Source organism: Nuphar pumila, chromosome 13 (assembly GCF_984573655.1).
Source record: "Nuphar pumila chromosome 13, dmNupPumi1.hap1.1, whole genome shotgun sequence".
Classification (NCBI taxonomy): Eukaryota; Viridiplantae; Streptophyta; class Magnoliopsida; order Nymphaeales; family Nymphaeaceae; genus Nuphar; species Nuphar pumila.
Genome location: NC_143261.1, coordinates 67,941,770 through 67,969,768, shown reverse-complemented (window position 1 = coordinate 67,969,768; position 27,999 = coordinate 67,941,770). Strand labels below are relative to the sequence as shown.

The window sequence follows — 27,999 nt, the reverse complement described above, 5'->3', positions numbered from 1 at the left end:
TTCAAGTGCAAAATTGTTGCCTTAGCTTAATTTATGGATCCCTTTCTGCACTACAAAACTCTTCTCCCCAGCAGACATGATTCTTCTACATGAGGTCCCTGTATACAAGAAACATATACCAGCAGATGCAAAATGCATGCAGTGATGCATGCTCAACATCTGAGAGCTTTCATAGTACAACACTGGATCATTTTTTTGCCAGTTATTTTCTCCAATATTCACGAATCAAGCATGCAAAAAAGAAATGGTACAGAGGAATCCAATTTCACCAATTTAAGTTGTGCTGAGGATTGAAAATGATGCACCAAAGGCTGATCCATGTAACACTATCTAATAAAGTGCCAAAGCTCTCCAATTATGGAATGTTAACAACCCACTTCACGTCCTTAGATCTTCTGACATTGCTGATGGAATACAGTGTGTTGTGAGAATGTCAAGAGTTGCCGCCTTGGCCGTTTTAGTTTCTAAAACAACCATCTGAAAGAGGCCATTGTACAGATGAGAGAGAGAGAGAGAGAGACAGAGAGAGAGAGAGAGAGAGAGAGAGAGAGAGAGACCTGTTGGTACTCCAGATCAAACTGCAAAAATTCACCATCATAGTTTTCCACCATCTCAGCCAGCTGCTTTAGATTCTTTATGGGCTTTTTGTTGAAAGCAAGAACCTGCAATTGTTCATTCCAAATAAAGATGAGAAAAACCCGTTAATGATGTTATGAGATATAAACCAAGGAGAAGGGATTCAGTGAGGGTCTAGAATTCACCTGAGTATTGACAATGTCTTCATATCCAATGTTGATATCCGACACCAGCACCTATATTTTTGCAAGATCAAACATCAGGTTATTCTTTAATATCATACAGTTGCCATAAAAAAAGTACAGACATTTAAAGATGAAATGATCATGATTTTACTGAGGTTCATATTAAGCAAATTATCCTAACCTGAGACACTACAACCAGTTGTTCATCTTCTGTCTGCGCCATCGAGTGTAACAATTTATCAAGCAGTTTGACCGGTGCATCATAGTCATAATCCTTCCCATACTGCAAAATGCAAAGCTACAACTCAATAATGCAAGGTTATATGGCATGCACCAAGAAGTACACTGCAAATGCCAAAAATTATAACATATGTAGACATAAGAGCCATGATATAGCTAAAGCATTTATCTGCTTTGAAGCTAAACTAGAAATTTCATCTCTTAATCAATTTTTTGATGAAGCCCATGAGCATCGAAAGAGGCCTAAAGATGATGATGAAGATGCTCAAAGGTTTTAATTTCTTTTCGTTTTTTTTAAAAGCTCAAAGTTTTACTGGAAGGTTGAAGTGATGTTCTGATTTTACATAGATGCATATTGAAACTTTTGAAACAAGCATTCCATATGGTAAGTGTGAAAACCAAGGTTGTAAAAAGCATATCATAGCCCGTATTGATCAGGCCCAAAATAAGATATATATCGTATTGTATCGTATCTTAAAAAATCATAAGTTTTTAATAAAAAAACAGGAATATAAAAAAAATTCAAGAAAAAACTTAAAAATTCATAAAACATGAAACAATGATGAATTGCACAAGATACAACTATAGAATCACATATCAAGCATTTATGATAAGACATCATCAAAGAACAAATAATAAAGATAATAACGCATGCATATCTCACAAGAACAATGCAACATATGAAATATCATGCAATTAAGAACATGTCACAGGACTCATAGTTTCATAATACAAAAGCAAAAAACCAAGTTTATGAATACTTAAGTTTTACATAACCAAGTTTTTTCAAAATATAAACAAAAGCTATGTCACAGGGATTCGGCTAGCAGGGTGCCGCACCCGCGTCGACGCGACTCTACGCGGGTGCGGGTGCGGCACCGGGTGTGGTCAACCCGATCCTGGGTGCGTTGACCGCACCCAGGATCATTTAGGTCCATTTTTTTTGGATTTTTTTTTTAAAAAAAAATTACCCTATGAAATGGGCTGCGGAATTTTTAAAAAAAAAAATTCTGCTGACAGCTGCTTGCTGCTGCTCTTGTTTTATAAAGGGGCACTTTTAAAACCATCTAAAATTGAAGAGCCTTTTCAATCCAGATCCTTCTTTTTCGTAAAGGATTTTCTCTCTCCATAATAAATGATAATGATGGTGGTAGCCTTGCTGGCTATTAGTATTCATTGTTCTCCTGACGAGATGGGTGCTCTAGCTGTAGCCTTGTGTAGACCTCTCTTTTCCACATGTCTAATCCAATAAATTTCTTTTAGTTGTCGTGCAGCTGTATATAAAATGAAATTTGAAGAATCCTATGGCGTGGCAGTGGAGTCGTAGGCCTCATGAAGACTCTCTCTCCAACAAACCACATCAAACCTTGGGCTTATATTTTTTTTCGTGAAGACCAGGGAGTTTCAGACATGATTGAATCATGACAGTCAGCAGAACGCAGCAAGCTGGGTCGATCAGATTGCCAATCCTTTTGTTTCATCAATTTTGTCTCGTTGCCTCAAAGTACACAACAAGCAGAACGTGGGTAACGAGTCTTCAAACAAACACACCAGCAAAAAAAATTGGACCCCCGACCCGCGTCGGGGGAACCCCCCGAACCCCCTTTATATATATATATATATATATATATATATATATATATATATATATACATTTTTTCCCCTGCCGCACCCCCGCACCCAGGTTTTTTGGAAGTGCCGAATCCCCGCACCCGCACTTGCACCCGCACCCATGTGACATAGAACAAAAGCAAATGTATAGGACTTCAATCATCATCATCGTCATTATTTTTCTCTTCTGCTTCTCCTCCTTGTTCATCATCAACATTCACATCCCAATATATATAGGCTCTTTATCATCTACCTCTTATGTTTCTTCCACATTAATCCACTGAATGTCCTCTTCATTTAAAACACTTGGTTCTCCTCAAACTCATGCATCCAACACATCCAAATATTCTAGACTAATGTAATCAAATTGCACTTTATGCCTCTTTGATGCTACTTTCTCAATTTGCCCAAAAAAATGACATAAAAAAATTAAAATTAGTTGAATTTTGTATGACATGATAATTTTATATACTTCTGCCTTAGCTGCAAGTTGTCACGAACATAGACGAGGTCAATGAGCCTCTTATGCTCAAATCTATTTCTTCTTTTTGTATAGATTTGCTGAAAGACACTCCAGTTTCTTTTGCATCCATTTATATTACATGTTTGACTAAGGACGCGAATGAAAAAACCTCTCAAATATGGAACATCACTCCCAAATCTAGTCCACCACGTCTAAAAATAAAAAAAAATGAGAAAACAATAATAGGTATAAAACATTATAAATAAACAACAAAATAAAATTAAAATAGACAAAATAAATTACCTGGACACATCGTGAAACGGTTCTGCACTGCTTTAGGTCTCCCTATATTATACCTTGCATTGTCATACATATTCATTTCTTCATGAATTTTATCTTGGTTGTAATGATCAGGGATCAACCTTGCAATTCAATTTAAAATTCCTTTGTTCACTTGTTCAATTTAAATATAAGGGAGTATCTAAATGCAAGATTTAAATAATATGTTGCAGCATGAAGAGGTTGATGAAGTTGCTCAGTGCACCTATGATCAATGATGTGTCATATAGGTTTGTAGAGTTTTTTTTTCCTATTCAAATTATCTCTAATGGTCTCTTTTGCCTTATCCATGACCTCACAAAGATAACCCATAGTTGGTTTGTCTTCAGTGTCAACCAATTTAAGTACTTTCACCAAAGGTATGGTGATTCTCAAAAACTTCATGCAAGAGTCTCAGAATTCACTTCTAAATACAATATCCACAATTTCTATTGATTTTTCTGTTGTTGCATTGGAATATGCATTTCACTCATTTGATGAACACATTTTTTTAAGTGTAATTTTAATCATACTAGACTTTGTACTGTCAAAAAGTTTGTAGAAAATCTCGTAACTGCATTACGAATCAACTCAACACCATTAGTGTACTTTCTCATCAAGTTCAAAATTCATGCATGATTGTAAATAAACTTTGTAATTTCTTGGGCACCATTCAACTGTTTTTTTAATCTCATCCATGTTGTTGATGTCCTCAAGCATGAGGTCTATGCAAAGGGTAGCACATGGGGTCCAAAATAATGTCTCATAATTTTCTACCAATTCTATACCTACTGCACTATAATTTTCTTCGTTATTAGTGATAAATTAAACTATATTTTCAAGCTTTACCTCTTCCACAACCTCATCAAACATCCTGAGGAACACATCAGTTGTCTTATACGTATTAGACATATCTATAGATTTCAAAAACATAGTTCCTTTCAAGCAATAGACAAAAAAAATTATTAAGGTCCTTGTCTTTTTATTAGTCCACGGGTCTACTAAAAAAAATAGTAACCAGGCTAGCATTAAGAATCCAAAGAACAAACCCCCTAATGTTGAGCCTTTCTCTCACATTGACATCTAAAATTTATTCTTTTAAATCATTATATGAAGGCATTTTATAGTCAGGCCTGATACCAATTATGACATCTAACATGACCTGAAAATGAAAAGAATTTGCCGCATTGAAAGGAATGCAGAGCTTCCTACTTATGATGCTACGCTAGGGGTTGTAGGATCAGAAGTAGAAAGCCCATCATCTATATCATACACATCATCCCATGATTGCGCATAACCTATTTTTGCTTCATTCATCTCCTTCTCTTGTTTTTTTGTCTCGAAGTGATAAGCAACTGATGGTTGTTAAAATAAATAATTAAAATTATATATATATATATATATTGTATACATATATATGTATGTATACCTTTGTAATTAGTCATAACCTATAAGGATATTTTGGTCTTTTTATTGGATCTATAAATAGAATAATCTACTAGGGACTATATTGTAATTGTCTATTTTATTTGACCAAGGCCTTTTTGGGCAACTCATAGAGCCTTTGAGAGCTACCCCAACGGTCATAAATATGACCATTAGGGGGCTCCCAACAGCTCTACGGGAGCCCCCCATTGGTCTCCCTTTTGTGTATAAATAAAGGGGATTGGACCTCTTTATATTATTGCTTTTTCTTAAGCTATCTCAATAAAGGCCATTGTTTTTTATGTTTGTCGTCTTGTTTTTGGATTATAGCCTTATTAGCACTTTTGTGTTTATCTTTTTATGTATAAAGGCTATTGTCTTCATGCATTTGTCTTGTGTACTTCTTGTATTTGGCTCTTTGTAAGCCTTACTAGCACTTTTGTGCTTGTCTTCATACGCATTGCCTCTTGGCTCTTGTATAGTCCCTTAATGGACTTTTTTCTGCTTGTGCACTTATGTTTCATTACATGGTATCAAAGCCTATTGGGTTCATTTGATATTCATGCCCTTGTTCGTGGTGATTGAAGATAGGGTGCTCGTGATTAAAGTATATTGTTGACTCTTCTTTTTTATTCAACTCTTTTTCATCATGGAGCATGAAGCAAGAATAGAGCTCTCCTACAAACTCAATGGAACCAACTATATGATGTGGGCTTCCAACATGGAGAATCATCTCAAAGGTAAGAAATTTTGGAGGTTCGTAATGGGTAACACTCTTGAACCCTCTCTAAAGCTTACCAAAATTGAAGAAGGTGTTGAGAAGGCCCTTATACGAGATGTTTGAGATAAAGCTATCCATAAACACCAAATAAAGGTACAAGACTGAGAAAGCAATCATGCAAAATTTTTGGCATGGTTCATAAACAATGTTGACTTAAAGATATGTGTCAACATTGCTAAGTTTAGAAGAGCCAATAAAGCTTGGTTCTTTATTAGAACCACTAAACAATGGGACATGTGTGTCCATAACTGTTTTAGTGTTTTGTCTTCTCTTTGGGATGAATTGGCAGTACTTGAGCCAAAATGGGTGGCTCCTGAAGATGTTGAGCTTAGAAGAGAGCAAATTGAAAAAGAACACTTGAAGATGGTCATCAATTCTTCATAGTCTAAGACTGGAATTTGAACAAGTGAGGTCATCAATTCTTCATAGGACCAAAGTTATACCTCTTGAAGATGCTCTTGCCAAGAAGAAACCTGCCTTGGCATGACTAATAAGAGTGATGATGTTTTGGCCGTTACAAGGCCAAGTAACAATGTAAGGGCTTATAAGCCCCCCCCCCCTTTGTAAAAAATAACTATAATAGTACATCCAACAATAATAATGAATATAGGAAGGGTGTCATTTGTCACTATTGTAATGAACCGAGACATATTAGACCGGTTTAACCAAAGCTTAAAGCTAAAATCGCTTCCGTTGGAGAAATCACACCCAAGAAAGAACAATCTAGCAAGAATGGAGGAGATATCAAGGACACTCTTACTCAAATATTGGAGACACTTCAACAACTTCTCAAATCATCTTCTACTTCGAGTGATGCCATTGCATCTTCTTCCTTTCCTCCAGGTACGTGGATTCTTGACTCTAGTGCCTCCTTTCATATGACCCCTCATAAGAATACCCTTTCCGAAGTTTGCACTAATTCTACTTTATCTTATGTTTCAACCGTCGATGGAACTTCTTTAAAAATAAATAGTATTAAAACTCTTTATTCTAAAAATTCTCAAAAATTTCTTGTTTCAAAAATAAGGGTTGTTCAAAATCAAATTTCTGACCATGGTTGCAAAATTTTCTTCTCATCTAAAGATTGCAGTTGCACCATGCAAGATCTCCGGTTAAGGAAGCTGATTGGGCAAGGATAAAGGAGAGGCGATCTTTGCCGTATAGATTTTTTTATACTTTCACCCAAGTCATTTTGTAAGTATGTACAAGACAAAGATATTAATATTTGGCATAAGAGACTTGGGCATCCTAGTTTTTCGAAGATGTATCTCTTTCCTTTTTGAAAAATATTCGTAATGAAAAAGATATATATTATAAAGATTGTATTTTTGAAAAAATGAAAGTTATTCTCTTTACTTATAGATCTTTTGTTTCTACTCGACCTTTTGAATTAGTGTATTCGGATGTATGGGGTCCTTCACCGGTCATATCAAAAGGAAGTTAGTCTTATTATGTTATTTTTGTGGATGATTTCACTAGATACACATGGATGTATTTTCTAAATCTCAAGTCCGATGTGTTTTCTTTCTTTAAAGAGTTTCATATAATGATTAAAAATCAATTTCTTAGTAACATATCTATACTTAGGTCAGAATCGGATTCAGGAGGGGAGTATATGTCAAATGACTTTCAAAATTACTTGAAACAAAATGAAATTTGTCATGCCCTAGAACTCCTCAACAAAATAGGTTAACAGAAAGAAAACATAGACATGTAGTAGAAACCACTAGAACCCTTCTCATTTCTAGGGACATTACAAAAGAAATTTAAGTAGAAGCCGTTTTAACTTCAACTCTTACGATTTTAAAAGGCTAAGAATTTTTTGTTGCAAGTGTTATGTACTTAATCATAAAAATGATAAGCTTTCTCCAAAAACCATTGAATGTGTTTTCTTGGGATAAGGGGAAAATAAAAAAGGGTATCGTTGTTTTGACCCAATAAACAACAAACTTTATGTTTCTAAAGATGTCACATTCCTTGAAAATGAAAATAAATTTAATAACCAAGGAACTAAAGAAGAAATTGACTATTCTTTTTTATTTGATCTATTGCCAAGGCAAGATGAGTCTAACTCTATTAATGTGATTGACTCTTGTTTGGTTGATGACTCTAATATTAAACATCCGGTTGTGGATGAAGTTAGTCATCAAAATGAAAGTTTAAATGAAAACTCATCTAATGATATGCATGTATAAATTCAGCATAGTCTGTTAAATATGTATATGTAAATGAATATATTTCTGTACTGTATTGTACCACTTGTACAGCATACTGTACTGTATTGTACTGTATTGTACAGCATACTGTACTGTATTTTACTATTGTACTGTATTGTACTGTATTGTACAGCATACTGTACTGTATTGTACTATTGTACTGTATTGTACCACTCGTACAACATATAAATATCAATGGAAAGGGGAGAAGACATTATTGCCGCCCAACATTTTTTTCTCTCTTCCCTCTTACCTCTCTCTCTATCTCTTGCTACGATAGTAAGGTGACTCCCACATCTGATTTCTCACATGGTATCAGAGCCAAGGGCGTGGTAATCACGATCATCTGGAAGGCCCCTAAGGACCTTGACGTGCGTTTTTGGGCGTTCTCAAGGAAAGTGTTTTTTTTTCATCTTTTCTCTGTTGTTTCTCCGTTGAATCACTATATTTCGACGTCGTTTCTTCATTTCCTCATATCGTGCATCTTTTCCTTCTTACATATTCTGTTATCCCCAATTTTATCAACCCTAATTTCTGTTTTCCCCAAATTTGGGAACCCTCATTTCTCAAAAGTGCCTCTTTTCTCAAACTTCTTGTGATTTCTTATCTATTTCTTGCAATATAGTTGATAAATCGTACCTCAAAAGTGCCTCTTTTCTCAAACTTCTTGTGATTTCTTATCTATTTCTTGCAATATAGTTGATAAATCGTACATTCTGCACGATTAACTAAAAAAATCGTGATTTCCAAAACTCAAAAATTTCTGTCTGTACGGTTCTGTCCGTACAACCTACGAATTTCTGTCGTGCTGTTTGATTCATCTTTGATCTTCTTCCTTATGGATTCTAAAATCAGCCCCGGATTTCTTTCTCAACTTGTTTCTCACAAATTAACTCATGATAACTACTTACTTTGGAAACGCCAAATTCTGCCGTTTATCCGAGGTCATGGTCTTTCCGGGCATCTGGATGGGGGATCACCCGCCCCACCTATAACTATTACGCAAGAGGTAACTGGTAATGATGGGAAGGTGAGTTGCATTGCTATTCCAAATCCTGCGTATGATGTTTGGTTTCAGAAGGACCAATCTGTGGTTGCCTATTTGACTGCCACGTTATCTGATCGTATATTACAAACTATCTCTGACCATTTTACTGTTGCAGAACTATGGAGACATCTTGCTCACTCTTATTCACAGGTTTCTGAATCACGTGCACTTCAACTGAAATGGCAGTTCCAATCTATGCGAAAGGGAACTAAGACCATTACTGAATTTCTAGGGGATATCAAAATTATCATTGATCAGTTGGCCACTATTGGATATCCTGTTTCTGACAGAGATGTTGTTCAGCAGGTATTGGGAAGCCTTGGGCCCCAATATCGTATGTTTTGCACTGCATTACAGGTTGCCTCTACACTTCCATGCTTTGAGGATTTACAGGCCAAACTCCTACAGTATGAAGTTAGTTTGACTCAAGATCATCTTATTGATGATCCTCATCCTGTCATGTTTACATCTGGGTCTACCTCATTTCGTCCACCTGCTGCTCATATGGGCCGTGGAGGACTCCTTCCTACTCCTACTGCTCCACCTGCCACTAGAGGTACCCGTGTCCCTACTTGCTTCCATTGCAACAAGCGTGGCCATGTGAAAGCAGATTGTTGGCACAACCCACAGAATCGCAACAAGGCAGGGAGGCCAGGACCAAGAGCTGGACAGATGAATGTTAGACAGTTTCAGGGGCAGCCGCAGGGAAATTTTCGAGCACATCAGGGTACTGATCAGGGACAGAGTGCAGGGTTGCCACATGATGTGCAACAAATTCTGATGACTGCATTTAACAACATGAATTTGCGTCAGAATGATGATGGAGTTTGGTATATTGATTCTGGAGCAGCCGCACATGTTACTTCTGATGCAGGTAAACTTTCCAACATGGTTCCTTATATTGGCACTGGCACTATTGTCACGGGAGATGGTTCCCACCGCCCTATTTCTCATACTGGAAATGCATCTCTCTCTTTGTCACAATCTACACTACCATTGAAAAATGTCTTACTCACTCCTGCCATTGAGAAAAACATTTTATCTGTTTCTAAATTGGTTGATGAAACAAATTCATCCATGGAATTTACTTCGTCTTCTGTTTGTCTTAAGGACCTTCGAACCAAGAAGATGCTCGCTAAGGGTGAACGACGCGGAAACATGTACGTATTCGAAGCAGCCCCCGGGACTTTGAAGACGTCATCTACCGTGTCTCCATCTTTTCCTGCTTATTTGAGTCAGTCTTCTTCTGTTATGCAATGTAATAAGCCAGTTTCTTGGCATCGTCGGTTAGGTCATTGTAGTCAAGGGTTCCTTGACAAATTGTCTTCTCAGGGTTTTATTCCCAAAGTCAAATTAGATCATAAGTGTCCTAGTTGTAATGTCTGCAAGAGTCATGTACTTCCCTTTCAAAGTATCAATAAAAGAGCTTCCAAGCCATTTGAAATTATTCACTCTGATGTTTGGGGCCCAGCTCCTGTTTCATCTCTATCTGGCTCTCGTTATTATGTGTTATTTCTTGACTCTTTCACTCGTTACACTTGGATTTACTTTATGAAATCTAAATCTGAAGTGTTCAAACTTTTCAAACAATTCCATGCTCTTGTTCAGAACCTTTTCAATTCAAATATCACTTATTTCCAGTGTGATGGTGGTGGAGAATACATATCTCATGATTTTAGTGAATATTTAAAGGACCATGGCATCACACGTAACTCCTCTTGTCCTTACACTCCACAACAGAATGGAGTAGCAGAACGTAAGCATCGGCATATTGTTGAAACCGCGTTAAGTATGATGCACAATATTGATATTTCTTTCTCTCTTTGGACTGAGGCCTTTCACACTGCAGTGCATATCATTAACAGGTTGCCTATGGAATTATTAGGAGATCAGTCTCCTTATTATTTGCTTCACGGTTCTCACCCTTCTTATGATGATTTGCATGCTTTCGGATGCATTTGTTATGTCCATGTGGATCATTCTTTACGTAACAAGTTTCAGGACAGAGCAGTTCAGTGCAGATTTCTGGGATATGCCGATGGGTATAAAGGATATAGATGTTATGATCCTATTTTGGGTAAGATTAAGGTGTCTATAAATGTTGTTTTTGATGATGACCATTTCAGCACTTGTGATACTTCTCAGGTATATGAGCAAACTACTTATGATCCATGGCTTTGTGATACTTTGCTATATGACTCTATCAGAGATCCTGTTGTTGATGAACCAATTCAGTTTGAAGCAGACAACTCCATCATCCAGGATGCACCTTCACGGTTTTCAGGTTTGGTTTATGCCCGTCGAGGAGCCCCTTCAACTCCATCTCACGAGGCTCCCCCTCTTCGACGATCCACACGTGAAAGGCATCCTATCCATCGTTGGGTTAGTTACAACAATTTTTCTCTTGACTTTCAGTTGTTTCTAACCAATGTGGCCAAAGAGAAAGAGCCGTCTACTTTCCATCAGGCAGCCCATTCTCGAGCTTGGGTTGAAGCTATGAACGAAGAAATGACAGCACTTCATGAATGTCATACATGGGATATTGTTCCTCGACCTGTTGATAGAAATGTTGTTGGTTCCAAATGGGTTTACAAGATCAAGCGTAAACCAGATGGTAGCATTGAAATATATAAAGCTCGCCTTGTTGCACGCGGATTCACACAACAATATGGGCAAGATTATGAGGAAACTTTTAGCCCTGTTGTCAAAATTGGCACCATTCGTGTGATCCTCACTTTGGCACTTCAGCATGGTTGGTCTCTTAGCCAGTTGGATGTCAAGAATGCGTTCCTACATGGGGACTTGAAGGAAGAGGTGTATATGGAGCAACCTCCTGGATATAGTGAACATGATGCGGCTACATGGGTTTGTAAATTGAGGTCTCTTTATGGTTTAAAACAGGCATCTCGGTCTTGGTTTGAGAGTTTCTCCATGGAAATTCAGCAGCATGGCTTTTCTAAGAGTATACTTGATCATTCTTTATTTATGTATAAGAATGATCATGTTACTACTTGGGTTCTTATATATGTTGATGACATCATTATCACTGGGAGTGATGATGCACATATTGCCTTGGTCAAGTCTTTACTCATGGCCAAATTCAAGATGAAGGACTTAGGCCCATTGCGATACTTCTTGGGAGTTGAAGTCGATAGACAAGATGATCGACTCACTCTAAGTCAACACAAGTATACTCTTGACATTCTTCACACCACTGGTATGATTAATTGTAAACCTCTCAGCACCCCATCTGTCTTAAATCATAAGTTTAGTGCAAAAGAAGGCCAATTATATCATGATTCCACTTTATATCGCCGCATTGTTGGTATGTTGCAATATCTTACATTTACAAGACCTGACATTGCTTATGCTGTAAATCAAGCATCTCAGTTTATGCATGCTCCCACTGATTGTCATATGGAATGTATTAAGCGTATTCTCAGATATCTGAAAGGGACTATTGGAGATGGATTGCTCTATCACAAAGATGAAAGCTTCACTACAGGACACCGTTTACTTACATATTGTGATGCAGATTGGGGTGGGGACCCTGATGAGCGTAGGTCGGTTTCAGGATATTGTGTTTTTATTGGCCCAAATATTGTCACTTGGAGTAGTAAGAAACAAAAGGCCATTGCTAAATCCAGCACTGAGGCAGAGTACAGGGCAATGGCAGCAGGGACAGCTGATGTCACTTGGGTACGGCATCTTCTTCAAGAGTTGAATGAACCTATCTCTTCCTCTCTGCTTTTATGTGATAATCAAAGTGCCATTAATATTTCTTTTAACCCTATTCATCATTGTCGCACGAAGCACATTGAGATTGATCAGCATTTTGTTAGACAAAAGATTGAAACAGAAGAAATTGAGGCTTCGTATGTCAGATCAGAAGACCAAGTAGCAGACATCTTCACCAAAGGATTGGTTAGTCATCAATTTTGGTTACTTAAGGGCAAGTTGAGCATGATTGAAGATCATCCTCAACTTGAGGGAGGCTGTTAAATATGTATATGTAAATGAATATATTTCTGTACTGTATTGTACCACTTGTACAGCATACTGTACTGTATTGTACTACTGTACTGTATTGTACTGTATTGTACAGCATACTGTACTGTATTGTACTATTGTACTGTATTGTACAGCATACTGTACTGTATTGTACTATTGTACTGTATTGTACCACTCGTACAACATATAAATATCAATGGAAAGGGGGAGAAGACATTATTGCCGCCCAACATTTTTTTCTCTCTTCCCTCTTACCTCTCTCTCTATCTCTTGCTACGATAGTAAGGTGACTCCCACATCTGATTTCTCACATAGTCAAGGTCACCATTAATGTGCTTTTGACAAGTTCTCCCAAAACATACCCCTAGTGGAATCCCAACTTAGAAGATCTAATAGAATCTCTAATGCTCCTAGTAGATTTGTATCATATGACTCTTGTTCTTCAAATTTTAGAACATGTTTAATAACTATCCACTCTTATTATGAACCATCTAATTATTATGAATTCAAACAATATCCTCATTGGATTAAGGCAATGAAATTAGAACTTAATGCTCTTAAGAAAGCCAATACATGAGAAATAGTTGATCTTCCTCTAGGCAAGAAACCTATAGGATGTAGATGGATGTCTAAAGTAAAAACTAAAAGTGACGGATCATTAGAAAGGTATAAAGCAATTTTAGTTGCTAAATGATATGCTCAAGAATATGGAATAGATTATGATAAAACCTTTGCCCCCGTCGCAATAATGACAAGTGTTCGCACCCTAATTGCCATTGCCACTATCCAAAAATAGCCCATCTATCAATTAGATGTTAAAAATGTATTTTTAAATGGAGAACTTGGTAAGGAAATATACATGGACCCTCCTCCGAGAGTTAATATAAATAAAAAAAAAATTAAACTAAAAAGAGCCTTGTATGGTCTTAAACAAGCCTCCAAGGCTTGGTATGATAGATTTAGTGATGTTTTGATTAATTTGGGATTTACCCCTTGTTATACTAACACTGTTCTTTTTGTCAAGAAAACATGTACAAAAATTGTGATTCCTTTTCTATATATTAATGATATGATCATCACAAGAAATGACAAAGGATTTATTGAAATTAAATTTGTTTTAAAGAAAAATTTTGATATGTTTGACTTGGTTTTTGAGATATTTTTTAGAAATTGAAGTTGACTATTTACCTAGAGGGTATATTCTCTCTCAAATGAAATTGGTTGTAGACATATGTGTTAGGTTAGGAGTTTATGATGAAAAGAAGGTAGAGACCCCGAAAGTCATTAATGCCAAATTAAGACTTGAAGGTGGTGTGTTGCTTGATCCTACTTCATATTGCCAATTGATTGAATCTCTCACCTACCTCTCTATCACCTAACCAGATATCACCCATGCGGTCCACACAGCAAGTCAGTTTCAACATGCTCCTACCTCAGTGCACATGGATGTAGTTATGAAGATTATTCATTATATTAAAAATACAATATCGAAAGGGTTTTTCTTATCTTTTTCCTCATCCTTAGATTTAACTGCTTATATTAATGCAGATTGGGGTGGTAACCCAAACGGTACAATCTCAACTATTGGTTTTTGTATTTTTTTAGAAGATTCATTAATTTCTTGGAGGTGCAAGAAACAGCAAAAGGTCTCGTTATCTTCAATTGAGGCAGAATATTGAGCAATGGTTATAATTACAATGAAGTTGGTATGGTTACGGACTCTGCTTCAAGACATGAGAATGTCCATCTCCAAACCTTCGAAGATGTGTTGTGACAACAAAAGTGTCATTGATATTGCAAGGAATCACATCTTCCATGAAAGAACAAAGCATATTGAGATGGATTGTCACTATGTACCTGATGAGTATCTAAAAGAAATTATTGAGTTGGCGTACGTCACCATGAAGTACCAGTTTGTAGACTTTTTTACCAAAGCTCTTCCTGCACCTCGGTTTCTCATTCTCCTCAACAAATTTTCGATGATCTCACCGTAAATTTGAGGGAGGATGTTAAAATAAATAATTAAAATGTATTTATATATACATTTGTGTATATATAATATATATATTGTATAAATATATATAATAAAATATACATGTATGTATACCTATCTAATTAGTCATAACCCATAAGAGTATTTTGGTCTTTTTATTGGATCTATAAATAGAATAGTCCACTAGGGACTATATTGTAATTGTCTTTTTAATTTTTTATTTTATTTTCTTTTTTGTTTAACCAAGGCCTTTTTGGGCAACTCATAGAGCCCTTGGGATCCACCCCAACGGTCACAAATATGACCATTGGGGGGCTCCCAACAGCTCTATGGGAGCCCCCCATTGGTCTCCCTTTTGTGTACAAATAGAGGGGATTGGACCTCTTTATATTATTGTTTTTCCTTAAGCTATCTCAAATAAAGGCTATTGATTTGTGTTTATCTTCTTATGTATAAAGGCTATTGTCTTTGTGTGTTTGTCTCCTTGTGTTTAGCTTAGCTTTATTATCACTTTCGTGCTTATCTTCTTGTATTTGGCTCTTTGTAAGCCTTACTAGCACTTTTGTGCTTATCTTATTGTGCATTGACTCTTGGCTCTTGTATAGTCCCTTAGTGGACTGTTTTGTGCTTGTGCACTTATGTTTCATTACAATGGCATTGTCATTTCATGACCATCGACAAATTACTTGACGTGCATGGGGAAACATTGTGATGTGTCCCGGCCAAATGATGATTTAACTGAGAGATACCACCACAAAAAGTATTATGGCAAAACTTACACTCGATTTTCAATCGGTTCTCATTCATTACTTGAGTGCCTCATTGCCATGCCAAGTCATTTGATGTCATCTTCTTCCAAAAGAACTCAATAAAAAGCAAAGAGAATGAGGATTTTTACCTTAACCTACTTCCTTTAGTAGAAAAAATGTGAAAATGCACTCTTACTTTAGCAAACCGCAAAAGCCCTCTCCCTTGCGCACAGATCAGGCTCCAAATCTCTCTCACGACTACGAGGGTGTGTGGGTTCCCCTCTAATGACCTCTACACAAATGAGGAAGTCGGACCTTATATAATTGGCTTTCATGTTGGTGTATATCATATATTCTATATCAATGTCTGCACTTAAGACCAGCTGAATAGCATGATTATTATGTATACTATTAAATAACATATTATAGAATTCCTTGGAAAACATTATCTTGATTACTGTTAATGAAAATCACACCAGCAATTACATAAAATCAATAACTCTGCAAGACAGAAACATGGAAAATTGCTCAATAGCCTGCTTTAAATAGAGAATAAAACAATAATTTGTACAAAAAGTCACTAGAAGCAACATGATCGAGGAATCTGATATGCTTTGTCTACAAATTCCCACAACAGAAGCCTAATAGCATAAATGTGCACCCTTTTGAGTCACAATCCACAAAGTTCGAGAAAAAAAAATATTGACGTCAATACCAAACCTATTCTTTTCTTAAGCATTTTCCTAACAAGAGGGTTTGTTTCCATTCTCATTTAATAAAAAAAATATGTGGTTAGTTTCTCCTCTAACATAGAAACAAGAATTCACTGAACATGTCATCTTTCTATTGATGTAACATTTTATAAAGGTTAAAAGATTCAAATGGAGATGCCATTTGCATGTTCCTGAACAAAGTTAAAAGACAAAACGAAGTCGGTTATTTAAATAACAACTTTCTTAGTAATTTTCATGCTGACTGATTGAATTAGCCAAAGATGTGTCACTAGGCCCCGTATTTGCTGCACCTTTCTTAGTGATTTTCTTTCTCCAAGAGCAACTCCAATGGTCCATATTGAATTATATCTTGCAAATAAAAAAATTAAATGTGCATTCAATGCAACTTTACAATTAGATCATAGCAAAACTAGCATTAGAAAAGAACCTACAAAGACAAGAACAAGAAACAAATAGAAGACTAGTATGTGAAGTAACAATTCAAGCATGTCCGAGGCAACCATAAGAATTCCACACAAAAATGTTCAACATACTTCGTATAAAATATTATGATAGCAAAATCAATTATTAAAAAAAGATTCTTAACCAGGATATCATCCACATATTTTATGCAATCATGAATTTGGTCATGAAAGATAACAACCATGGCTCTTTGGTAGGTTGCCCCGGCGTTTTTGAGACCGAAGGGCATAACATTGTTGCAGAAGGTGTCGCAAGGAGTCGTTATCGGCCGGTCAGCTACAACTAGCTTGATATGGTTTTATACCGAGAAACTATCCATGAATGAGAACATTTCATGTCCCGTAGTGCTATCTACTATGAGGTCAATGTTAGGTAGGGAAAATTATCCTTGGGTGTAGCCTTATTGAGTCCCTAGAATTTATGCAAACTTTGACTTTATCATTGGGTCAATCTTTCTGAGCTTTTGGTTGACGGGTTTTGAGTTAGGATGCAGGATAAGGCGGTGTTCGGCAAGTTCTAGATTCAAGCCCGGCATGTCTTGGTATGACCATGCGAATACGTCCTCATATTGGATTAGGAACTCAACTAAGGTTTTGCTTTCCTAATGACCTGGGGGTTTTCTGAGGTGCCTAGGTTGACTTATATACTTTCTCCCCTAACCACCGGAGAAGGGTTTTCTCGTCTTTCAAAAATTCTTTTAAACTCAAGAAGCTTTGTAATATCCTCATTAGGCTCCTGATCTTCCAATGCAATGCTCATGGTCGAGATCCTCCTCACGCTCATGCTCAAAATGCTTGTTAGAGATTTCAATGTCGGATTTTTCATTTTTTTTTTGTGGTTTTGAAATATCCATATTTTTTTGAATTTTTGAATAAGGAATAGAAACATTGACAAAACAGGGAGGTTTGACAAAAACTTTCGAATTCCTATCCTCAGACATTGGGAGGTTCTGGAACAAGGGGGAAGTAGTGCCACTTCCAGGCAAAAAGACAAGCATTTTTGGGTTTTTCGTTTTTCTATTTTTTTTTTTTTTGAGTTTTTGAATGATAAGGTACAAATCCAAGATCAGAATCACCAGTTCTAATAACAGGTTAGAAATGGTTCCAACATAAATCATTTTGAGTCTACAAATAATTTCAGTTTGCATAAGTTCATATACGAACCAAGCAAGTTTGCAAGTTTCCAATAGGGTTGGGTTCAAAGTTCAAACTGAGTTAAGAAGGCTGAGCTTTGACTAGAAAACTTCATAAATCTACAGGTAGCTAGTGTTGAAAAAGGATAGGAAGAAGATTCTGATTAGGTAACTTCATAAAATTAGATATATGGGTTTATTCATGCAAGGCTTAAATTGGTTCACATATAAACTTTCTGGATTTCTATCTATTCATGTTTGAATTGATTATTGACGAAATCAGGTTCATGTACAAATTGTTTTGCTTTGGGATCAATTCAGGTGCATATAGTAAAGAACCAATTGGGTTGCGTATAGAAACAGCACTGCAAATGGGTTCAAATTTTCATGCCCAAGAACCAATTCACTTTTAAAATGGGTCCAACTTTTGGACCCAAGCTGACCCGTGGGACTATTAAAATAAGGTAAGTCAAGTAGCGTTTAACTGGTTCACTTCCTTAGTTCCAATTGAATTTACCCAACCCACTTACACCAAATTGTTTCATACTAAGCAACATGCCAACCACACAGAACACAAGTAGAACACACCTTGATGTAGATTTCTCCTTACTTTTTATTTCTTTTGTGGCTTATAGAAGTATTGAACTTGGAAATCAACCACAAAAGACTAAAAACAACCATGGAGGTGCAGTTCAGTTGATGATTTGCATACAGAAGTATAACACAGTTAAATATGAAATTACTGTTCACTGCATACCTCAGAACGGAAATAAGGAACAGAGATGGCTGAAAACACAAATCCAGCAATTATGTAATATGATGGAGGCTTCCCTTTGATGTGTGCAGGAACAAGTCGTTTGTGGGTTGCAAGCTCTATATTGAATTCATGGGTTTTTGATTGACGAAGGACTTTAACAGCAGCACTTTCTCCAGTATACTTTTGAGAAACAAGGTAACTAAAGCCAATCCGCTCCCCATGCCTAAAAGGAACTGAAAGACCATAGACAGGATGAATGAAAAGGTTGTACATACAACAAAATAAGGGAATACATGATAATAAAATAATTAAATAATGACTCCAAAACCCATATTTAACTGGAATTATTATGACTTTTACTTTGAAGCAGAAATTGTTTTGTTTTTTATGCAAAGAGATTCCAAAGTATCTTCTCTAGGGATTTTGGCAAAGGTTAATACCATGGTCAACAAAATAATTCAGTAGTATAACCAAGGCTCTTGACCCATCATTAACCTAGCACATAAGAAAATTTGTACAAAGAATATTTAACATGGTGAAAATTTTTATGTGGACAGTGTACCCCTTTCCAGTTAGCATTTTTCAGCATTTAACAGCTCGCTTGTTGCAGTAACTGCAGAAATTGGTGCAGTAGTAACTACTTCCTATCATATCACACAATCACCATACGTTAAATATTGGATTGGCCTGTGTCCAGAAGCACACTTTTTTAAGGGGGTGTCCGCTAAGATGGAAGGGGAATTCTACCAGGAAAAGTACAGGTCCCACATTTTTCTCATGCACACAAAAAAAATCTTCACAAATGGTGGCCTTTTAGGCAAAAAAGTTGCACCTCAAGGGGTATGTCTTTTTCTCTAGGGTTTTGCTTCATGTAACATTCTCCATAATGGGTATTTTTTTAGGCAAAAAAGTTGTGCCTCAAGGGGTATGACTTTTTTGGCTGGGTTTTCTTTTCCTCATTTGCAGCATAAGGTAATATTGCTTTTTTAATCCAAACACAAAAACATTTCCTTGGTTAAAAGAAACATCTACGCATTTCTTTACAGTTATAAATGTCAGGTCAGAATGCACGGTGCAAACAGGCAAGACCAGACCATCAAATTTATTTGTATAAGTAATCATACTGTATCATATATGAAATTCCTAATTGTACTCGGTAAAATTGTTTGCATCTGTCAGATCCAAAACTGCATCTTAATTTGACTCATTTTATACTGTCAAAAGCCAAAAAACAAAGTTTCAACACAACGCTGGTACTTGGTTTATAAACAGACCAGTTTGACCTGATGCATCTTGATGAAGATATCAACACATCTTTTTGGAGTTAGCAGACTGTAGACCAGTTTAGCAACATGGTGAGCTGAATTAACAAAAAAGAAAAAACATGATGTGTCGATCATTTGGCAGTTTCCATGTTAATCCAACCTGTCTTAGTCATGGTCATCGGAAAAAATTTCAATTCAGATACATGGTACCAAGCAAAAGTCCAACCTGTCTGAGTCATGGTCATTGCAGAATTTTTCAACTCAGATACATTGTACCAAGAAAAAGTGATGTTTGACAAGCTGTTACCATTGGCTCAAAAATGACTGTAGAAAGGCATCAAGAATCAAGTAACCTAACAGGGCGTGCATGGACTACGTACATCAAGTATGCAACATTGCATGTGCCATGAATAAAAAATACACATAATATACTGAACATGCTTACCAGTTCCATCATTTGCAATATCAATCCCATCAAAGTTAAGAATAATATCTGATGGTTGCAAGAACCTAGATGCTGGAGCAGTGGGTTCCACTCTTCTCACACGAACCCCCTTCTGATTGGGTGTCATCCCCATAGCTTTTCTCATATCAGGATTCTCCATCTTCTGCCACTCAACACCGAGGATAGGAAACCCTTTCATGCAATATCCATTGACATTATAAGCACCAAAATCTAGAAATGTGATAAACAGCTATATGATCCATGTGATAAAGAAAAGCAAAATGAATTTCTTTGTATGGAAAAAACAATCATGTCAACTAATTATAGCAAAAACAGTTAGAACCTGTTAGAGGTTCATATCATAGAATGGAACATCAGGATACCTGTATATTCCCCTGACTGCTCATAGTCTTTGATGAAGTGTAAAATGACAGGAGTTGGGATGACATAACCAATGTTTTCTGCATCTTCATGTTTAAGAGACTGAAACGCAATTCCAACACATTGGCCCTTGTCATTAAATGCAGGACCACCAGAGTTACCAGAGTTTATGGCAGCATCAATCTGTGCAAGTGTTGCAGTAACAGAAGGAATTAGAACATGCAAACACACAAAACAACATAGACAAGTATCATTGCATTTTATGTCTTCTTTCCTTCTCCTTTTGAACTTTCTACCAACTTAAATACTAGATTCAAGGATCGCTAACCCAAAGTTTAGCTGGTACCAATAGCGAAAATTTAGCAAGATTAAAGTAAATATTGAAAGCTCAAAATCACATCACAAGATTCACAACATGGAGGAATCTGAGAGTCTGAAGAAAGAAAATAGTATATCATATAAAAAACCTGCAGGCCCAATAGCTCTGTTGCTCCATGGACATAAGATAAGATCTCGATACGTGAGACAACCCCACTTGTCACAGAAATTGTGTCTCCCCCGATAGGGTAACCAACAACTGTCACAGCATCTTGTAAGGCTGGTAAATAACCAAACTCCACTGGTGAAACTCCATCCCAGAACTCATCATCATTCACAGTTAACATAGCTGCCACATCACAAACAGTATAAATAAGCTAAATACTAATCATCCAGGTAATTCTCCTATTAAAACATCAAAATAAACATACAATAGACTAGCAGAAAGTCATTTGCTAACCTCTCTAAATATGGTGCTTTTCCCAGTGACTGAGGACCATAGTCACAAATATCGGTATCGGCTATATCTCAGCGAGGCTATTTCTCGGGATATTATCGGTTTGGTGATAAATCTCGGGAAAATCTCAAGACTTAAAAAATAAAATAAATAAAATAAATAAGTAAGAAAAAATCATGTTTAGACAAAAAAGTACATAAATAATAAAAAAAATAAGTAAAAAAAATATGTAAAAGAAAGAAGAAAAATATATTTAAAATGTAAAAATAAATAAAAAAGTAAAACTAATTGATAATATTGTGATATTAGAGAAATAATATCACGATATGTCGATATATATAAACTTCTGATATTTTGAAATTATCATGATATTTTACCTTTAATGTCATTTTTCCATCATATCACGATATTTTCAAAAATATCGCCGATATCTGTGACTATGCTGAGGACACATATCAGAATTTGGACAAGACGTGCCAAGTCATGTTTTTGTCAAGGGTGTAGGATAGGAGTTAGGCTTAAGGCTGATTTTAGAAAAGTTGAGGAAAAGGTAAGGGTTTTTCTTAGAATATCCATAAGGTAGGGAACTCCGCCTGTGTATAACTGTTTAGTTATACATTGCCGGTCCCAAGCCCGGATAAAGGAGGAGGGTTGCGGTAGGCCAATGACAGCCAGCATAAAAAAAACTTAGTCATACCCTATGAATATGAACCAATATGAGAATTTCGTTGGGGCGTTCCCTACTGAGCGACGCGCTGTACTCTATAGGCCCGGAGGCAGTGATAAATGGGCAAGGGTTGCTAGGTCATCGCCCGGAAGCGACGCATCACACCGGCGCCTGGGTGTGGTGTCAAATAGGCAAGGGTTCCCTCACTTTGTTGGACAGGTAGGGGTAAAGAAGTTAGTCTAAGACCATAAAATTAGGTTAGCCACTTGGAACATAGGGTCTTTAACTGGTAAGTTGGTAGAGTTAGTAGATGTTATGTGTAGGAGAAAGATTGATATTTTATGTCTACAAGAGACCAAATGGGTAGGTGAGAAGGCAAAAGTGATAGAACCTCGGGGATATAAGATTTGGTATACAGGAATAAATAGAAATAGGAATAGAGTAGGGATTGTTATGAGTCGTGAGTTTATAGATAATATAGTTGAGGTTCGTAGGAAGGGTGGTAGGATTTTACTTATTAAATTAGTATTAGGTACGGATATTATTAATATTATTAGTGTTTATGCACCTCAAGTAGGTTTAGATGGTTCCATTAAGCGTCAATTTTGAGAAGATTTAGATGGAGTAGTACAAGGGATATCTTATAGTGAACAACTTTTCATCGGCGGTGACCTTAATGGACATGTAGGCATTAGTAGGGATGGATTTGAGAGTATCCATGGAGGCTATGGTATAGGAGAAAGAAACGAAAGTGGAGAAAGGATTTTAGATTTTGGTTTGTCCTATGATATGATCTTAGCAAACACTTGGTTTAGGAAGAGGGAGTCTCACCTAGTAACATTTAAAAGTGGGGTTAATACGAGTCAGATAGATTTTTTCCTACTTAGAAAGAGAGATAGGAGTTGTTGCATCGATTGTAAGGTTATACCGGGAGAAAGTGTAGCTACACAACATAGAGTCTTAATTTTAGATCTTAGAATTAGACAATGCCGCAAAAGGGATAGACATAGGATAGATCCTAGAATTAAGTGGTGGGCACTGAAAGGAGCTAAACAAAAAATGTTTGTAGAGCAGGTAGTTAAGGAAGCTGATTGGTATCTCGAAGAGGATTCAAAATCAATGTGGAATAAGATAGTGGGTGGCATGAGAAAGGTGGCTAAGGAGGTATTGGGTGAGTCTAAAGGCAGTGCACCGATAGATAAGGATACATCATGGTGGAACGAGGATGTCAAATTAGCTATTAAGGTTAAAAGAGAGTGTTATAGAAATCTAAGTAAGAGTCGTGATAATGAGAATTTGGAGAAGTATATGATAGCAAATAAGGAAGCTAAAAAAGTAGTTTGAAACACGAGGGATAAGGTATATAAGAAGGTTTATGACAAGTTGGATACCAAAGAGGGCGAAAAGGATATTTATAGGCTTGCAAAGATGAGAGATAGGAAATCGAGGGATCTGGGTATGATTAGATGTATCAAAGATGAAACACAAAGGGTTTTAGTCAAAGATGAGGAAATTAAGGAGAGATGGAAAGATTATTTTGATAAGCTATTTAATGGAAGTCATGCCCAAGATCTTGGAGACTTGTCCATTCCTTTTCATGAGATGAATCGTGACTTCATGCGCAAGATTCAAAAGAAAGAAATTGCATAGGCTTTAAAGAAAATGAAATCAAGAAGGGCAGTTGGCTCAGACGGTATACCTATCGAGGCTTGGAAATGCTTGGGAGATAAAGGTTTAGAATGGTTGACAAATCTTTTTAACAAGATTTGGCGGACAAATAAGATGCCTAATGAGTGGAGAAAGAGTAATTTGGTGCCTCTATATAAGAATAAGGGTGATATACAAGATTGCACAAACTATCGTGGTATAAAACTCATGAGTCATACTATGAAACTTTGGGAGAGGGTGATTGAGTCTAGGTTTAGGAAGGTTGTCATGATATCGGAGAATCAATTTGGTTTTATGCCTGGAAGATCAACTATGGAAGCTATACATCTTCTTAGACAACTTATTGAGAGAAATGGAGAGAGGAACAACGATTTGCATATGGTTTTTATTGATTTGGAGAAGGCATACGATAGAGTACCTAGGGACGTTCTCTGGTGGACAATGATGAAGAAAGGCGTTTCTCTCAAGTACATTAGTATAATTAAGGATATGTATGAAGAAGTAGTAACCAATGTCCGCACTTGTGGAGGGGTGACAACCAATTTTCCTATAACGGTTGGGTTACATCAAGGATCTGCTTTAAGCCCTTTCCTATTTGCTATAGTGATGGATGAGCTTACGAGATCAATTCAAGAAAATGTGTTGTGGTGTATGTTGTTTGCTGATGATATTGTTTTGATTGATGAGTCTAGAGCTGGGGTTAATGCTAAGTTAGAATTATGGAGACAGACATTGGAAGCAAGAGGTTTTAAGTTGAGTAAGAGTAAGACAGAATATATGGAATATCGGTTTAGTAAGCAACGAAGTAGTGATGGGAGTGTAGTGAAGCTTGGTGAGCAAGAAATATCGGTGGATGATTGTTTCAAATATTTGGGATCTATCATTCAAAAGTATGGAGAAATTGATGGAGATGTAAATCATAGGATAAAGGTTGGGTGGATGAAATGGAAAAGTGCAATTGGAGTGTTGTGCGATCGTAGAATGCCATTGCGGTTGAAGGGAAAGTTTTATAGGACGACTATTAGGCCCGCTTTACTATATGGTACGGAATGTTGGGCTGCCAAGAGATATCATATTCAAAAAATAAGTGTGGCTAAGATGCGTATGCTTAGATGGATGTGTGGAAATACAATAAAAGATAAGATTCGGAACGAGGAGATACGTAAGAAGGTAGGCGTTGCACGCATTGAAAATAAGATGAGAGAGAATCGTTTACGGTGGTTTGGACATATTCGGCGAAGGCCTAATGATGCTCCAGTTAGAAGGATGGAGAAATGGAAAAATATATTAGTTAAAAGAGGTCGGGGTAGGCCTAGAAAGACTTGGATGAAGATGATAGGAAAGGATATGAATGCTTTGAACCTCACCGAGGACATGGCATTGGATAGAAATGATTGGAGGAGAAGGATTCATGTGGAAGACCCAGAATGATTTTCTTTGTTGGTTCATATCGCCGACCCAATTGTTTTGGGATGAAGGTGTAGTTGTTGTTGTTGTTGTTATCCATAAGGTAGGGATGGACTATGGTATGGCTTATAAGGCAGGATAATTTTAGAAAAACATTAGTTTTTAACATTGACATTTCAACTCACCCACCCAAACCCAACTCTTTTAACTGAGGTCCCTTTCCTCCTCAATTTAGATTGAAGAACGTACGTTGGTGACAACCTTAGTTGTGAAAAGCGGCACCTAGGCATTGCCTAGTCAGGCTAGGTGCAGAGCCACTGCCTAGGCCTATGAGTCTAGGCGGAAAGACCATGTTTTACCTCCTAAGCCACAAGAGCATGGTTGTCTTTTTTTTCTCTTTTTCTTCCTTCTTCATTTTTTGTTTTCTTCCTCCCATCCCATACTATTTTTTTTCTTCTTCTTCCTCCTCTCACCCCTCCACTCTCTTCTTCTTCTTCCTTTTTGCCCCTTTTCCTTTTTTCCCTCTTTTTCTTTTGTTCTTCACATGTACGCTTGTGTTTTTCACAGATACATATGTGTGTGTGTGTTTTATGTTCAATGTTATGCAATTTTACGAATTTTGTGATATCAACTTGAATGACATGATATGCAGTTGGATCATGCATTCATCATCTTCAACACAAACACTCTTGCTTGCCGCATTCTGTTATATTTCATTATTACTTCATAATGTTAAGTTCTAATATGAATCACACACGATGGAGATCAAGAATAAACTATTATCCAAGGCAAGTATCCAGAACCAGACATTCATTTCAATTTTTGCTCTCCCCTTATTCATCATGACCTAAATGCGAGGTTCTGCAAGGTTTAATTCATTTTTTAATTTTTCTGTTTGCATCCTCAACTAAAGTAAAGTGTGGGCCAGTTAATAGAGGACTTAATGTTGTTGCCCACCAGTAGATAACTAGAGTTAAACGCCAATTCATATGGACAATTGATCTCTATTAATGGACCTGCTACTTTTGGTAAAAGTTAAACCATGGTCCAAATAGGATACCATTTATCTTTTGTATGTCCATTGAGTTCCAAACATCTTTGAGGAGAAATAGATACAGATGCGAGAATTCCAAACATCTTTGAGGAGAGATAGATACAGATGCAAGAATTTGTCAAACAATCAGCCTCATTGAAATACATCAGGAATGCATTGAAAAGAAGGATATGTGTGTGTGTGGGTGTTTTACATAGGGACTCTCTGTTTTCCAACTCTCATAAAAATTGATCTGTTTGGATGTACCCATTTTGTGTCCACATCTATGTCCAAGTGACATAAGGAACTTTTGTTCATCTAACATAAGAAGATTTAGAAAAAGGAAAAAGAAACAAATAACGAGACTATGAATTATGAACTTAAATTACAAACTATTTCCGTCTTGATAGGAGTTGCTAAAGATAGCTTTATACATTCATCTTCAACAAACAATTGGTAAACAAGACATAAACAGCATAAGATATGCATGGTATGTCTTAAAATCTACATACTGTTTGACTGCACATTAGGTATCCCAACATGCACATCAATAGGAAAAAATATCGTAAATTTTCAAAATAATGTTCAGAAAAGAAGTTTTTACCTATATCACACTCGGTGCCAATGGCGAGCACAGTCGCCAGGTACTTCGTATCCGACCCACGCTTCTTAAGCTTTACCTGTGTATGATGCTCTACAGAATGTGCATTAGTAAGCACTCTGCGGCCACCGATGATAAATCCGCTGCTGCTAGAGCTATACTGCCGTTTCCTCTGCCATGGCAACGAGAAATTTGGCTCCGTGTGGACGCAGAACACCTTAACCACCGCATCCATCGAAGGCACAACTTTGATCACGTTCTCCTTTTTTACTTCACCAACATTACCAGAAGAAACCCTCAACAACTCCCCACCATTATCTTCGACGATCCTCGCGCTCGTCGAAATTGGCGAGCCGAGAAGTCTATCGACCGCCAAATTCTCCAATTCAGGTGCCGCGGACTCCCATGGAACAACCTCCCTCGAGTGCCCAATCGCAATTACCTGGGCACCAACCGACAATTTCTTGCTCGGACGCCCACGTTTCCTACGCTCCGAAGCATCGGTATCAACCACCTCAGCGCTCACCAGAGAGATATCTTCCACAGGAGGATCGGGAACTCCGTCGTGGGCATCCTTCACCTTCCTATTCCTCTTCCTACCTGACTGCTTCATCTTCCGCGCAAAACTCTAATCCTCGCCCACCCAAAACCACCCAAAATCTGCAACACCCAATTCGAAACAACCCTTTCTCCAATCAAAAACCAACGAAACCACCAATTTCATGCAGATTCCGATAGCCCAGAACCTTAGAAAACCTCCTATCTTTACAAGACCGCAAAACCCACAAAGATAACGATTGAATTCAAACGAAATTCCGAACAAAACACAAGCTCCAAATTTTCAACCACGAATTCGCAAAGAAACGAAGCTATCTTCTTCGATTTTGAGCAGTTTTTGGTGGGGGAAAAAGGAAAACAAAAAATAGGATTTCCTAGGAGAAATCTCACCGGATCAAGAGACTCCTCGTCTGGTAATGGAGGAAGCGCGCGGAGAGAAGGAGCAACCCTCCTTTCTCTGCATTTTCCGTGAGTGAAAGGAAGTTTTTGCGGAAAATA

The 27,999-nt window shown here is 37.0% G+C and overlaps 1 protein-coding gene and 1 long non-coding RNA gene across 6 annotated transcripts; both read right to left on the bottom strand.

Annotated features, from left to right (window-relative positions):
- LOC149818594 (protease Do-like 9) lies at nt 1-27,997 on the bottom strand. 5 transcript variants are annotated; one of them, XM_089985981.1, is made up of 11 exons: nt 27,892-27,997; nt 26,947-27,603; nt 21,260-21,459; nt 20,795-20,975; nt 20,412-20,603; nt 18,702-18,934; nt 15,813-15,908; nt 943-1,044; nt 762-812; nt 558-662; nt 1-477 (listed from the first exon to the last, which is right to left on the bottom strand). In XM_089985981.1, the coding sequence occupies exons 2-11, from the start codon at nt 27,554-27,556 to the stop codon at nt 379-381; spliced, it is 1,869 nt and encodes a 622-aa protein (XP_089842107.1). In that variant the 5' UTR covers nt 27,557-27,603; nt 27,892-27,997; the 3' UTR covers nt 1-378. The 5 variants fall into 5 exon arrangements, with proteins under 5 accessions (XP_089842107.1, XP_089842106.1, XP_089842109.1 ...); XM_089985980.1 differs by having other exon boundaries at nt 26,947-27,974; XM_089985983.1 differs by lacking the exon at nt 15,813-15,908 and having other exon boundaries at nt 26,947-27,997.
- Nucleotides 8,230-8,693, bottom strand: LOC149818595 (uncharacterized). The gene is made up of 2 exons (XR_016427024.1): nt 8,529-8,693; nt 8,230-8,454 (listed from the first exon to the last, which is right to left on the bottom strand). It is a non-coding gene; the product is annotated as an uncharacterized LOC149818595 (long non-coding RNA).
- Nucleotides 27,998-27,999: the final 2 nt, after the last annotated feature.

Coding starts and splice junctions, on each gene's coding strand:
- LOC149818594 (XM_089985981.1), bottom strand. CDS start 27,556: ATGAAGCAGTCAGGTAGGAAGAGGAATAGGAAGGTGAAGGATGCCCAC. Junction 21,460..26,946: donor TGGCACCGAGTGTGATATAG/GTAAAAACTTCT, acceptor GTGATGTGGCAG/CTATGTTAACTGTGAATGAT. Junction 15,909..18,701: donor TTCCTTATTTCCGTTCTGAG/GTATGCAGTGAA, acceptor TCATTTGTGTAG/AGGTCATTAGAGGGGAACCC.